The following is a 15,071-nucleotide window of genomic DNA, read 5'->3' on the forward strand; positions in this document are numbered from 1 at the left end:
TATATAGCATTTGTTTATTTGTATGTGTGTATGTGTATATATTTTAAATCAGTCTGTACTGATAACTTTAATTCCAATCCAATATCAGAAAATTGACAAGCCTTCCCCCTTCTTTGTAACCCCATTCATGTTTTACGATGTACAGTTCTACGCACATATTTGTAGATTTTGAACATATATATAGATTTGGCAAATGCCTAGAGCCCCCATGCTTATCACCATAGTTCTATATAGAGCACACTTATGACCCCATATTCCAGTGTTTCCATCCTTTTATAGAGAGCTTCTTTATCAGTTGAGCAACAAAATACCATAATTTAGTTTTGCTTTTCTGTTTTTAAAGATATTCCAATAGATCTGTAGTGGACCATGTTTTATAGATAGACCATGGAGTTAGGTTCATTTGTTTAAGGTATAAGTAGAGGCTATTAATTGGTATAGTCCAATTTTGAACCCATCCTTTTTTCATTAATCATATTATCTTTGCATTTAATCTTATTTCTGTTTGTTTTGAATTGTCTGTTTAATTATTTTATAAAGTTCTTAAGAGCAGGAGTCCTGTTTTTCTCTTTTTGTATTGCTTTATCAAAGTCTTGTATGATGGCTTGTTACAGTCTAACCACATTTTCCCAGTACAAGCACTGCATGTTTAGTGTTACTATACTTATTTTTATTTTGGCTAATTATATCACAAGTAAGGGACATAATTGACTATTAGAGTATTTTACCCTTGAAGTTCTCTTTTGATCAACTAAGAACTGTAAATGCAGCAGATAATTTTAGCAGAACTGTATATTGTCATGATTTTAGATATGTATCATCTGGATTGTTGTGCTTGAAATCTCTCTTTATCAGGGGTTGGCAAACTATGGGCCACAGGCCAAATCCTGCCTGCCACCGGTTTTTGTAAAGTTTTGTTTGAATGTAGCCAACATTTATGTGTTGTTTATGGCTGCTTTTTTTGCTACACCAGCAGTTGAATACTTGTGACTGAAGAAATTGTATCGGGAGAAACAGACTGATTGTGTATAGCCTGCAAAACCTAAATTATTTACCATCAGACTCTTTACATAAAAAATTTGCTGACCTCTGCTCTATACCTTTGATTTTCTTATGTCAGATCATGGTGTCATATAGTTGTTCTTTGTAGTTATTATATGATAGGTTTTTTGGTCAGGCTTCTGAGACAGCTAAGTTTTATACCTTTATTATTTAGAGGAGTTTTTTTTTTTTTTTTTTTTTTTAAGAGCTTAAAGCTTATCTTTAAAAGGAGATGTTCACTATAGATAGTGCTTTGTTACATGACTTGTGTCACCAGACACATGAAAGTACTTTTTACATTTTTTAAAATGGGCGACTAAATATTCTATCTGAATTGAGATAGTTCATTTCTCATACCAGATTTATATGCTCAAATGTTAAGACTTTTCTTTTCTTTTTTTCTTATTTGCAGTTCTTTAAGGAAAAATAGTAATGCACTGCATAGTTTACTGAAACGAGTGGTCAGCACTTTTAGTAAGGACACAGGTGAACTTGCGTCTTCATTTTTGGAATTTATGAGACAAATTCTTAACTCTGACACAATGGTAAGTATATATACATGTGTATTACATGTATTTATATTTCTTAAAGTTAAAGACTTTTTCTCATAAGTTAAAAAAATCACTTGGGTTCAAAAATATCTTAAGAGTAATGTTTTTTAGAACTTAGAACTTAGGATCATGTTTTTATTTGTGTCCTATCCTCACTATAAAATCAGATTTTTAATTTATTAAAAAATATAGATGTTTTAAGTGCAGACTTTATTGAACTCTAATTTATTAGACATTATGAATACTACTTTCTTATTTTGCAACTTAAATAGAGAAAAATACTATCTACAATGTATTATTTACATTGAGTTACCTTGCTAGGGAGACTCAGAATAGTCAAGTTTTATCAGTCTGTTAATTAAGTATTTACTTAACTGTGGTTTAAATGAACATTTACTGATTGTGTTTTGGCTGCTGTGATTTGGGGTGAATGTAAAGTTTATTATACTAGACTATTTTGGATAGTCTTAGATATGAATTAAAGATTATTTAACTCTAAAATCTTATTAAGAGCTTCTCTCATTAGTCTTTTCCAGAATTATGCTATATATTGTAGACACAATTCCAGAAGACATTAATAAGTTCAGAAATGTCTCTCCTGATGGAACCTGTGCACATTATTATCTTTCAAGCTCTAAAAGGTCCTGGATAAATAGAAACTTCCTTATTGCAGTCTAACCCAGTTTTGTCCAAATATCCTCTGAATATTTTTAACTCATTTACCTTTAAATATATGTATTTTAAATATTGTTAAACATTTTATTTTTTTAATTTTTAGAGAGGGGGAGGGAGGGAGAAAGAAAAAGAGAAACATTGATTGGTTGGTTTGGTTTTTTTTTGCATGACTTGGCCCACAACCCAGGCATGTGCCCTGGTGGGGAATTGAACCAGCAACCTTTTGTTTTGCAGGCTGGTGCTCAGTTCATTGAGCCACACCAACCAGAGCTAAATATTTTTTTTAAATACAACATGAGCTAGACAATTATCAACCTGCCATTAACTCCCCACCTCCAAAGAGAGCAAATAAAAGTCTTACAGACATTATGGTTTATTGAATTTCTTATTAAAACTGTAGGCTCTCTTTCTTCCTTAGTCTAGTGTTTTGTGAAAGGAAGCAACAGTGTGCTTTAGGCACAGTATCGGTTTGAGTGGGAATCTGTTAAAAATAATTTTTTTTTAAGGTTTCATCTACTTATTTCTAGAGAGAAGGGGAGGGAAGGAGAAAGAGAGGGAGAGAAACATCAATGTGTGGCCACCAACTATATGCCCCTGACTGGGGGCCTGGCCCGCAACCCAGGTGTGTGCCCTGACTGGGAATCGAACCCTGGCTCACAGGATGGTGCTCAATCTACTGAGCCACACCATCCAGGGCAATTGTTTTCTTTTTTATTAATTTTTTTATTTTTGAATTACAGTTGACATTCAAAAATAATTTTCATAGTAATTTGTCCACTTATGAGATAAATGCTAGGCGCTCCAAAAAAATATTAATTGTTAATGCCTCTTTAAAAACTGTTAAGTCCTGCATTTGAATTGGTGGGTGTAGTTTCCAAAGAAACCATATTAATTTTGAACCATTTAAAACAGAGCTCTGTTCTAAAGATTTGAAGCTACTTAAGTGTCCTTTCATATGTGACAATATGGATGGGTTTATTGTCATGATCTAAGATTTGCTTTGCTGGATGACTTTCCTAGTATTGAATTACTATCAATTCAAAATTCCTTTTATATTGTGGCATACTTTTGGAAGCAAACTCTGCATAAAAAAATACCTACTTTCCTGCATGACAGAATATAATTTAAAATGATAGTTACTGTTTTTTTAATTGTTTGCCTTATCTCCAGAAAAATTCCATTTCATCAGTTTTTGTGATATCAGGCATTTTATTAACTTGCAAATCAGTCAGTATGTTATGTGTCCTGCATGTACCAGTGTACCTGCCATAGGATATTTTTGTTGAGAAATCTTGGTGCCAGTAAGTTGAGTGCATGTGTTTAACTATTTATCTTGTCTTATTCAAAGAAAACTTACTTCAGCTTTGCGCTGACTAAAACCTTCTTGAAACTAGGCATTTATACTGATGTAAACCCAAAACATTGAGGGGAAGATTGCAGCAAATGGCTTAAATATCTGAATAAGTTTGGGAGCATCTTTGCAAATTTCATTGTTCTCAAATTTAATTTGATTGTGACATTTACAGGGATGTTGTGGAGATGATAGTGGTCTCATGGAAGTAGAGGGAGCTCATCCATCACGGACGATGAGTATTAATGCTGCAGAGTTAAAACAGCTTCTACAAAGCAAAGAAGAAAGTCCAGAAAATTTGTTCCTTGAACTAGAGAAACTTGTTTTGGTAAAAAAGAAAAATAAAAACAGTACATTCTCCCAAGACATATTTTCTTCCATTTGACTAGCATAAGTTTTTTTAGTGACTTTTTAAAAACAGTGAACTCTCAGTTGGGTATTTATACCATTTGAAGTAACTCTTTGATGAATTAATAATTCAGAGTAAAGTCTTTCATACTCTTTATGAATCTGAAGGTGTAAATGAAGGCAATGCTTTTTGAATGATTTATTGTTTGAATGTAGGTGTTCCATACCACCATTCTTTAGAGATAAAATGACAAGTGTTTTTGGTGTTTGTTTTATTTTTAATATGTTAAGTTGATAATTCCCTGATGGTGTTCTAAATTTCTAAGTAACGAAGTAATACAAACTTTTCTACTAAAGAGTTAATAGATTTGGGGCATAAATGTTCTAGTTTTACCTGTATCTTCTAACTCTGTTTTTGTATGTACTTAGGAACATTCAAAAGATGATGACAATCTGGATTCGTTGTTGGACAATGTAGTTGTAGTTAAGCAGATTCTGGAGTCATCAGGTGATCCCTTACCTCTCGGTGACCAGGATGTAGAACCAGTGCTTTCAGCTCCAGAATCTCTCCAAAATCTGTTTAACAATAGGTAAAAAACAAAAACAAAAAACAGCGTTTTCTGGCTGAGTAGATACTGTGTATTTAATGGCTGGGTTCTAGAGAGGGCCAGCTTACTTTTTTTTTTAAAGATTTTATTTATTTAGCCGTGGCTGGTGTGGCTCAGTGGATTGAGTGCCGGCCTGTGAACCAAAGGGTCACTGGTTTGATTCCCAGTCAGGGCACATGTCTGGGTTGCAAGCCAGGCCCCCAGTGGGGGGTGTGCGAGAGGCAACCACACATTGGTGTTTCTCTCCCTCTCTTCCTCCCTCTCTTCCTTTCTCTAAAAATAGATAAAAAAAAAAAAAAATATATATATATATATATATATATATATAAAAACATTTACTGAAAGGTCAAAATTTGTCACAACAGGATTAGTTTCCAAGTAATTGGTTTTTAAGGATACTTTTTTTTTTTTTTTTAGTCCTCACCTAAAGATATGTTTATTGATTTTTAGAAAGAGAAGAAGGGAGAGAGGGAGAAAAACATCAGTGTGAATGAGAAACATTGATTGGTTGCCTCTCATACATGCTGTGACCAGGGATGGAACCCGCCAGAAACCCAGGCATGTGCCCTCCCCAGGAATTGAACCTGCCACCTTTCTGTGTACGGGATGATGCTCCAACCAACTGAGCCACCTTGCCAGAGCAAGGATATTAATTCTTAAATAGCTCTTTGAAGAAGTGTACTTAGGTGCCAATTTTACTAATACTTTTACAGGGTATCATTTTTAATTGTACTTTCCACAGATTTTACTTAAAAGGTCAGCTAAAAATTCAGTTTTGGAATTCTGCTTTTTACCAAATACTTTTTCTGTTCCAGGACTGCATATGTACTAGCTGATGTCATGGATGATCAGTTGAAATCTATGTGGTTTACTCCATTTCAGGCTGAAGAGATTGATACAGACCTGGATTTGGTATAATTTTATTGCTAAATATTTAGGAAAAGTTGCTTTTTTGTTTTCTTTGTGTATTGTTAGCAAAATAGGTTACATATTATATAGCTGTTACAAGTTCATTTGGGGATCAGTACTACATAATTTTTATGTGAGTCACCCACTTCATGATGTCAGGACTCAGTTTTTATGCTACTTGTTTTGCTTCTTTCTGGTTAGTGATCTGTATATATGAAAATGAGACATTTTAAGGGAAAATCACATATTTTCTTAACACACAAAATTACAATTTGTGTTTAAAGAGAGGAATGGTGTTGTGGTATCTTCTCTGAATTGGGGACATGTAAAGAATGTGTTTGTTGGAATAATGTGGTACTAATGGGAACTGACGTCCTTAAACATAATATTGAGTAAGGGAAGAGGATATTTGCACTGAGACTGAAAATTTAATGTAGTCTGTTTCATGCTGTTTAGAGATGTATTAGGGAGGATGATTTCAGCCACATCTCTTGGTACCATGTACTGTTTTTTTCTTAAAGAAATAAATATATTTCATATGTCCTGGTCTAAAAAAAGGCTATATTTATCATGGGCAGTGAAACAAAAAACATTATTCACATTTAAAGTGTGTTTAGTTCATTTGAAGGTTGCTTTTCCTTCTTTAAAAGATCACATACAATTCAATTTAGATTTCATTAAAGAATTTATTTCTTTTTTCTTTGTAAATTGGTCATTGATTCTTTAGAACTGTACTGTCGAGTGGAGCTATGCAGTGACAGAAATGTTCTATATCCTCTGCAGTATAGTAGCTGCTAGCCTCATGTGACTGGTAAGCAATGAAATGTTGCTAATATGATTAAGGAACTGCATTTTATTTTGATTTGACTTTAATTCATTTGAATTGAAATTAAATAGGCACATGTGGTTAGTGGCTACCATATTTGGCATCACAGGTCTAAAACATTTGTGTTACAAATTGTTCTTTTGATAACTTTACTTTGAATCACAACTGTGTTGTGATGGTGATTGTGATCTACATGGCTTAGGTAAATTCTAGGTCTTTTAGGTTTGATAAATTTGAATAAAACCAATGTAATTTTCATTTTTCTGCAAGTAAAACTTAGGTTGCAACCTCATTAAATGCATATAGCTTTGAAATGTGGCACAAAAAAGATCCTTTTATGACATATATGTTGACTATACAAGGCTTGCAGAGTATGCTACTTTCATATACTTTTGGAAAAGTCTGGAGATACCACACTGTTAACTTACATAGAGAAATCCTGAGATTCTTGTCAGGCAGCAGATGTCTCTTAGTTTAGTAACACTTCTTTAAGGAGGAATGCCAGCCCTGCCATCTCCCCAAAAACCCCCACAACTGAATTCCTAAGATTTTTTTTTTTAACTGCCAGTGATGTTGCCCTTTGAAAAGATGAGGGAAACAGGCAGGCCTATAATTTATTTGAGTCATATAATTTATAGGAAATAAGAATTTCTGTTGTCAAATGTTACATTAATCATTACATTTAAGGTATATTTTTCATTTCATTTGATTTTTATGACTGCAGGTAAAAGTGGACTTAATCGAGCTCTCTGAAAAGTGCTGTAGTGACTTTGACTTGCACTCAGAATTAGAGCGCTCGTTTTTGTCAGAACCATCATCTCCAGGGCGGACCAAGACCACTAAGGGATTCAAACTTGGGAAGCACAAGCATGAGACCTTTATAACTTCAAGGTAAAATTTATTCTACTGAAGACCTTGATTGTGGTCATGTAAGCTTACTTATTTTAATGTATTTTAAGGTAGACACATGACTATTAAAGTATAAAGGAAGTTGACATAATACTGGAATCATGGATATTGTTTGGCCAAGACATACACAGTACATTTGTTTATTATTCTGCTTTATGAGAGTTTGGAAGGTTCGAACAAGAGTAAATTGAATTATTTTAAATAATAGTCATAGCAATAAAATGTGAGTACCATTGTTAGTTAGTTTTATTGTATTTCATTGGAAAGTACAGGCATACCTTGGTTCAGTTTCAGACAACTGCAATAAAGTATAGTATCATAATAAAGTTACATGAAATTTTTGGTTTCTTTGTGCATGTAAGTTATGTTTATATTATACTACAGTCCATTAAGTATGCAATGTCATGTCTAAAAACCAATGTACATAACTTAATTAAAAAACACTTGATTGCTAAATGATGCTAATTACCATGTGAGCTTTCAGTGAGTCTTAATCTTTTTGCTGGTGTATAATCTTGCTTTCAATTTGTAAAAAAATGCAATATGTGTCAAGTTCAGTAAAGTAAAGCATGTTAAAGCAAGGTGGGCCTGTTAACAAATCTGTAAAATTTACCAAAATTGGAATAAGAAATAATTGAAATGTAGTTCTCAGTACTGTGAAGATTGACTTATATTTTCATTGGAAATACGAAAAAAAGAAAATGTTTTCATGGGGTGTTTTTGTTTTAATAGTGGAAAATCTGAATACATTGAACCTGCCAAACGAGCTCATGTTGTGCCACCACCAAGAGGAAGGGGCAGGGGAGGATTTGGACAGGGTATACGACCCCATGATATTTTTCGTCAGAGAAAACAGAACACAAGCAGACCACCATCTATGCACGTGGATGACTTTGTTGCAGCTGAAAGTAAAGAGGTGGTCCCTCAAGATGGAATACCCCCACCCAAACGGCCACTCAAAGTATCACAGAAGATTTCTTCTCGTGGTGGATTTTCAGGCAATCGAGGAGGACGGGGTGCTTTTCACAGTCAAAATAGATTTTTCACACCGCCTGCCTCAAAAGGTAATTACTTATGTGTGTTTTCTAGTGAACAGTGATTTTCAACCAGTGTGCTACAACATGCAATACCTGCCCTGGCTGGAGTGGCTCAGTGTATTGAGCACCTGCCTAGGAACCAAAGGGTCTCTGGTACAATTCCTAGTCTAGGGCACATGCCTGGGTTGTGGGCCAGGTCCCCACGCCACCCTTCTGCCCCAGTAGGGGGTGCACGAGAGGCTACCACACATTGATGTTTTTCTCCCTCCCTTCCCCTCTCTAAAAATAAATAAGTAAAATCTTTAAAGAACAAATAAGCAAACATGCAATACCTGACTATTTAGTCAGGGGCACCGTCCTCTTTTCCCTTAGGCTGTCAAATAAAAAGATGACGACAGCAAACACAACAGTAGCCATCTGGTGTGAATGAATCAAAATTATATTTATTTTTTTGTCAGACTGGGAAAAAACAGTATTATTTTTTGGTGTGTTGCAGAATTTTAATAATTAGTTTGTGTGTGCCATGAGATGAAAAAATGTTGAAAATTGTCGGGTATAGTTTTGTCAACTAGTGTCACCCCCAGTAAATTCAATTAAAAGGGAAAAAAAAAGAATATTGGAATATTAGAATATTGAATAGAAGTGATTTACATGGTAGTGATTCAGATAAAGTATTTTTCTGTTACCTGCAATTAAGCTGCCTTTAGGCCAGCGATACTATTTGCAGAGTACTTTAATTGAATAGGAAAAAAAGCTTTTTTAAGTTAACTTTTGTTATCCTTTCTGAATAATATTCAGACATTATTTTCCCAGTCATATTCAGCAGCCATATCCTTAAGATTGTTTTATGTTCACCACTAATTCTCTTATCTGCTTGATTCCTCATGTTATATTTAATCTGTTTTTAATTGTTTCAGGATTTTAGAAACTGAGTTTATTCATAGAGATTATACTTCACTAGTGTTTTCCTCCTGCTGAGTGAGGAGGATGGGAGTGAAAGAGAGTAGGAGTTTACATTAATAGTAAACACATAATTATGCTAGGAACTGTTATAAGCACTTGATATGTGATATTCTCACATAAATTCCATGAGGTAGCTTCTGTTGGTACACCCACTTTACAGGAGAGAAGACTGTCAGCTGGCCAGGGCCCATAAGTAAGAGTGATAAAATCACTATATGAAACCTGGTAGTCTGGCTCCAGAGCTTCTGCTTCTAACCATGAATGATGCTGCCACTGTTCACTATATTTCATTTACAAAAATTTCAGTTTATCTTTCATTACTTTCAAAGATTAAGGAAAACTTGTCAGATCTTCCTTAATCTAACTGAAGTTGTGAAAAAAGATTTTGATTGTGTTGCCTTTAGGAAACTACAGTCGTCGTGAAGGAACAAGAGGCTCCAGTTGGAGTGCTCAGAATACTCCTCGAGGAAATTACAATGAAAGTCGTGGAGGCCAAAGCAATTTTAACAGGGGCCCTCTTCCACCATTACGACCACTTAGTTCTACAGGTATACATTCCTCTAATTGATACTGCTCAGAGAGGAAGGTGAATCCTTATTTTCAAATGGTTGAGTGTCATGTACTCTGATTCTAGGAGAGAATATTTTAGAATGAAATGTGTAATTCTAAAGTGAATTTAATTTTATATCTGAATTAGTGCCCGATACAGATTTTCTATAGAAATAATAAAAACTCAGATTCTGAACTTCATGTATAATCTAAGCAGTTTCGTGCTGATGTGCTCTGTTTTTATATTTCAGTAATAAAATCCTTAAGGTACCAATCCTTAAGGTACTTTTTTGACCAGAGTATTTTAATAACAGAGTTATCTTCATAGAGTGTATTCTGGTTTTGATTACAGTATTATCTTCTGTATGTAAGCATATAGTAACCCTTAACAGCTTTATTTGAGATGTTATTCTCACAAATGAAACAATTTACCTATTGAAAAAGGACAATTCACTGGTTTTTAACCCATTGACAGAACCTGTACATGATTTTAAAGGAGGAAAGAGTAATTTCTGTCTTCATTTGAGCTCAGTGTTATAGAGGAGTATTCATATAATTGGAAAGGAAAGGGTGTTGCAACTAAATACTGTATTTTTTTCTTTTATAGGCTACCGCCCAAGTCCTCGTGACCGTGCCTCAAGAGGTCGTGGGGGACTTGGACCTTCCTGGGCAAGTGCAAATAGCGGCAGTGGAGGCTCAAGAGGAAAGTTTGTTAGTGGAGGCAGTGGTAGAGGTCGTCACGTACGGTCCTTTACACGATAAAAATTCTTTTGGGGACATCCTAAGTGTATATGAACATTTTGTGACAACAAAATTAAAATAAGACATTGAAGGACCAATTTAGACTTAGCAGTTATCTGGAGACATCTGAGAGAATATTTTTATCTGAAGAAAGCAGATTTTGTTTGATACCTAACACAAAATTTCAATAAAAATCCAAACTTTGTATGTATGTTTTTATATATTTTTTCTCCTTCTTAAAAGACTAGAAAATTTCTTAGGTAGAAAATGAATGATGTAATGACTTGTCTTAGTGTACATCTTGCCTACACCACAGATGTTCTCAATACTTCCTTAGCTCATGGTGCCCTTTAGTGTTTCAGTAATTTTTTTTTACAGGGCAGCTTGGACAAAAGAAATGCATCATACTTCCATTTATTAAACAGTTTGGTCCAAACAACTTAGTAAGAATTTACATCATAATTGCTAGTAACTGTGGACACTGCACAGCTTCTCAAACCTTGGAATCAGCTTGGGTTTACATTGCTTCTATCATTTCCTGTTCCAGTACGCTTTTGCACAGTACTTTTTATCACAACTGCTGAAAAACCAGTTTTGCAAAGATACACAGTCATGGAAATAAATACAGTGCTACCTAATACTGGAAATGTAAACTACCTCAAACTAGTAGTTTGTGTCATGTCCAACAGATGTATTTCCCTAAAAATTTTAAACTGGCACTTACATTAATTTACTAGGTTGCCCTGATATGTAGTTTTAGGAACCTTCTCGGCTATAACAAAAGAAACACAACACATTTTTCCTGTATGTTAGAAATGTGGAAATGTGTACGTACTTTTTGTTTCAGCTTTATACCTACATATGCTATTTTATCACACAGTTATTTAAAGCCTAAAATGAGGCATATCCTAATGGTTATTTTGGGAAACCAAAATAGCTAATAAAATCTGGACTTTATATACAGAAAAATAAAGTTTATAACAGAAAATAGCCGTATTTTTCTGAAGAGATAACACACTGAGCCTGTATCACTGACAAAATACAGAATTCTCTTAAACAACAAAGGAGTGTGTGAGTCTCATTTGATTCCTTTATCATCCTATTTTGCTGAACTATTTGAGAGTGAACAAAAGCTCAGTTCTAAAGATTCTGGTGTTGAAGTGAAAAGTATAGGAAATCTTTCCATAACTAATGGCCTCAAAGAACCCAAAATGTACTACTTTCAATACTCAAACCTAATTAGCTCATCTCTATAAAGATTTTTCATATTAGATTTTGTAGTTTGTCCCTAATACCATGACACAAAAATGTACAAAAAGAATTAAGTAATTACATTCGTTAAACAGTAAGAACACGGCTACATATGGGTACGTTTTGGTTTTTTTCTGGAATACTTCGCGAATTTGCATGTCATCCTTGTGCAGGGGCCATGCTAATCTCTAACATCCCAATTTTAGTATGTGTGCTGCAGAAGTGAGCAGTATAGGTATATTTCTTGACTTTTTAAAAAAAATGTTTATTTTTTAGAGGGAAGAGAGAGAGACGTCTATTGGTTGCCTCTCACATGCCCCCAGTTAGGGACTTGGCCCACAACCCAGTCATGTGCCCTGACTGGGAATCAAACTAGTGACCTTTTGGTTTGCAGGCCAGTACTCAATCGACTGAGCCACCCCAGCCAGGGCCTGATGTGTTTGTTTTTTTGTTTGTTTTTAAATATATAATCTTTATTATATGTTTTCCTTTACTATTTAGTCCCCAATTTGTTTTTTAGCTTTAAGTTGGATATTATCTTTTTGAGAAATACTAAGTTGTTTATGCTATTTGTTAGTACAATACTCAGGAATTCAGACCAGCCAAAGTACTAAATTATTACAGTAAAAACAAATTAATACCAGGCATATTAAAAATGTCCTGATTAAGAAACTTAGATAAATGATAAGGGGAGGGATTCAACATGTAGACTCTTCCATGCATATATTACTCAGTCATTTTAACAGTCCAGCAAAGGCAGTATTATCCTAATTTTACAAATGTAGGAAGCTGAGGAGCTTGATTCAAAACTGATAGAGGATTTAAAACCTTGTTGGCTGCCTCAGCCAGTTGGTCAGGCATCCTCCCATGGACCAAAAGGTCACCGGTTTGTCCCCTGGTCAGGGTACATGTGGAAGGCAGCCAGTCAATGTTTCTCACACTGATTTTTCTCTCCCTCTCTTTCTCGCCATTCCTTCTCTCTAAAATCAAAAATAAAAATAAACTTAAAAAATATGTTGGCTAGCTTATTATTTAAAAAATGTTTTTTCTTTTATTGATTCTAAAGAGAGGGGAAAGTAGGGAGAAAGAGGAGTGAAACTGATCAGTTAACGGGAATGAACCTGCAACCCAGGCACATGGCCCTGACTGGGAAACCGGTGACTCTTCTATCCAGAGGATGATGCCCAACCAACTAAGCCACACTGTCCAGGGCCTAGCTTCTAATTTTTTTTTAAATTTTTTACATTTCAATTATAGTTGTGCAATATGATGTTTCAGGTATACAACCCAGTGATTAGACAGTTACATGGCTCACCAAGTGATTACCCCAATAAATCTTGGGTTGGCCAAAAGCTCTGTTTATTTTTTTTCATAAAATAAAAGACACATTTTTCATTTTCACTAATGACTTCATTGATTTGGATATTTTGTGTATGTCACCTGTCTCCTGAATGGTAGAACATTGACTGTTCTCAATGTCTCAATTTGATCGCTATCAACTTTGGTGTACCTGACCATGGAGTATTGTCCAGAGAGAAATCTCCAGCACGAAACTTTGCAGGACACTTTTGACACACTATCAGTCACAGCACCTTCTCCATACATTGCACAGATCATTTTGTGTGTTTTTCAGTTGCATTTTTACCTTTCTTGAAATAATAAAGCATAACATTCTGAGAATGTGTATTTTCTTCCATCTTCAATATTACAATGCCTAGACAAAAACTCGCCAATTTTGATGTTTTTTATAATGTACACTGATATGACAGATGTCACAATACAATCCAACAAAATTGGGTGGTTCAGTGAAGTTAAACACAATTAAGTGCTACTACAGCCATCTTAAAAATCAAAACGAACTTTTTGGCCAACCCGGTAGGACCCATCTGACACTGTACATAGTTGTTACAAGATTATTGACTATATTTTCTAATGCTGTACTTTACATCCCCATGATTATTCTGAAACCACCAATTTACTTCGTAAGCCCTTCACGTTTTTTACTCCTCCCTCTAAACCTCCCATCTGGCAACTGTCAAAATGTTTTCTGTATCTGAGTTTTTTTCAGTTCTGCTTGTTCATAGTATTCATTTTTAGATTTCACGTATAAGGAAATCATATGACATTTGTCTTCTGACATTTCACTCAGTACAACACACAGAAGGTCTGTCTACCTACCTATGCTGTTACAGATTGCAAGATTTTATTTTTACGGCTGTCATATTCCACTGTATATGTATGTGCACCACTTCTTATTTATCCATTTATCTGTTAATGGTCTCTTAGTTGTTTCCATATCTTGGCTAGTGCAATTGCTACAGTGAATAGTATTTTGTGTGTCTTAGGATAAATATCCAGAAGTGCAATTGCTGGGTCCTTCTTTGCCTCTTGTTACAGTCTTTGTTATAACAAGATAACAAGGATACCATGTTACCTTGGTTATTCATGGTGTGTGAGGTGGTGTTTTTCATCCAACAAATGTGAAATAGTAAAAATAGCAAACACTTTTCTTATTTAGGTACCATTTTCATTTTAACAATTCAGCAGACTGATTAATGGGTTCTTCCTTTTCAATAGATAGTGCTATAGGGTCAGTTTTTTTTCTTACCTGTGCAGTGCTGCTTGTCCCTGGAATTGCTGGTGCCTGTTGTGGGTGGTAGGTGTCCCTCCTGTGTCCTGGTCACTTGGGTCGTGGGGCACCACTACCGTGGCAGGATGATGTGGCAGGTTGGGATAAGGGCATGTGTTTTGGGAACTCACTACACTGCTACCTGTTTCCCTATGGCTGCTGGTGCTGCTATGCTGTGGCTGAGAAGCTGAAAATGCATCTTTGCTGCTACAACCAGGCTCTCTGATGGTATGATCACCACCACAGTTGGGGGAGAGCTGGATTCTTAGGTGCCCCTCTTTTGCTGCCCTCCTTACCATGTTGTGGGGGCCAACTCTACTCCTTTGCCACTGCTCTGTTCGCTGGACCTCCAGGCTTAGCCATGGTGGCTGGGAAACCAGGACTGCAGGCACCATCCTGTTCTTCCTCCTCTCCTGCCCCATCCCCCCACGTATGCCAATACACCCTCCTTCAGCTGTATTAATGTGTGGATAATCCATTATGCTGAGCAGAGGAAACTTTGTTGGGTTACAAGTGTCCTACTATATGATGCTGATGTTACTCCAAGTAATTGTATTTTTAAAATAGCTAAATGAGAAAAGATTTCACATTACAATTGTTCATCAGGCCATAAACATCTTTAAGAGTTTTTGTATAAAGGCTAGTTGAAGGGAAAAATTATATATGTGATATTTATTTTAAAT

At 35.2% G+C, this 15,071-nt stretch overlaps 1 protein-coding gene and 1 non-coding gene across 3 annotated transcripts in view; one reads left to right on the forward strand and one right to left on the reverse strand.

Moving 5' to 3' along the window:
* Positions 1 to 10,713, forward strand: part of VIRMA (vir like m6A methyltransferase associated) — a 57,423-nt gene extending 46,710 nt beyond the window's left edge. The window contains exons 17-24 of one of the 2 annotated variants that reach the window (XM_024572109.3): positions 1,454 to 1,586; positions 3,794 to 3,946; positions 4,396 to 4,556; positions 5,390 to 5,486; positions 7,034 to 7,200; positions 7,951 to 8,282; positions 9,623 to 9,766; positions 10,375 to 10,713. In XM_024572109.3, the coding sequence (XP_024427877.1) occupies positions 1,454 to 1,586; positions 3,794 to 3,946; positions 4,396 to 4,556; positions 5,390 to 5,486; positions 7,034 to 7,200; positions 7,951 to 8,282; positions 9,623 to 9,766; positions 10,375 to 10,529 (1,342 nt within the window). In that variant the 3' untranslated portion in view covers positions 10,530 to 10,713. The remainder of the gene's footprint in view (positions 1 to 1,453; positions 1,587 to 3,793; positions 3,947 to 4,395; positions 4,557 to 5,389; positions 5,487 to 7,033; positions 7,201 to 7,950; positions 8,283 to 9,622; positions 9,767 to 10,374) is intronic. The other variant, XM_024572110.3, reaches the window with a different exon arrangement.
* Positions 10,714 to 11,887: 1,174 nt separating this feature from the next.
* LOC112315803 (U6 spliceosomal RNA) lies at positions 11,888 to 11,989 on the reverse strand. The gene has a single exon (XR_002975943.1). It is a non-coding gene; the product is annotated as a U6 spliceosomal RNA (small nuclear RNA).
* Between the last annotated feature and the right edge of the window lie 3,082 nt (positions 11,990 to 15,071).

Source organism: Desmodus rotundus, chromosome 8 (genome assembly GCF_022682495.2).
Source record: "Desmodus rotundus isolate HL8 chromosome 8, HLdesRot8A.1, whole genome shotgun sequence".
In the NCBI taxonomy this organism is placed as follows: Eukaryota; Metazoa; Chordata; class Mammalia; order Chiroptera; family Phyllostomidae; genus Desmodus; species Desmodus rotundus.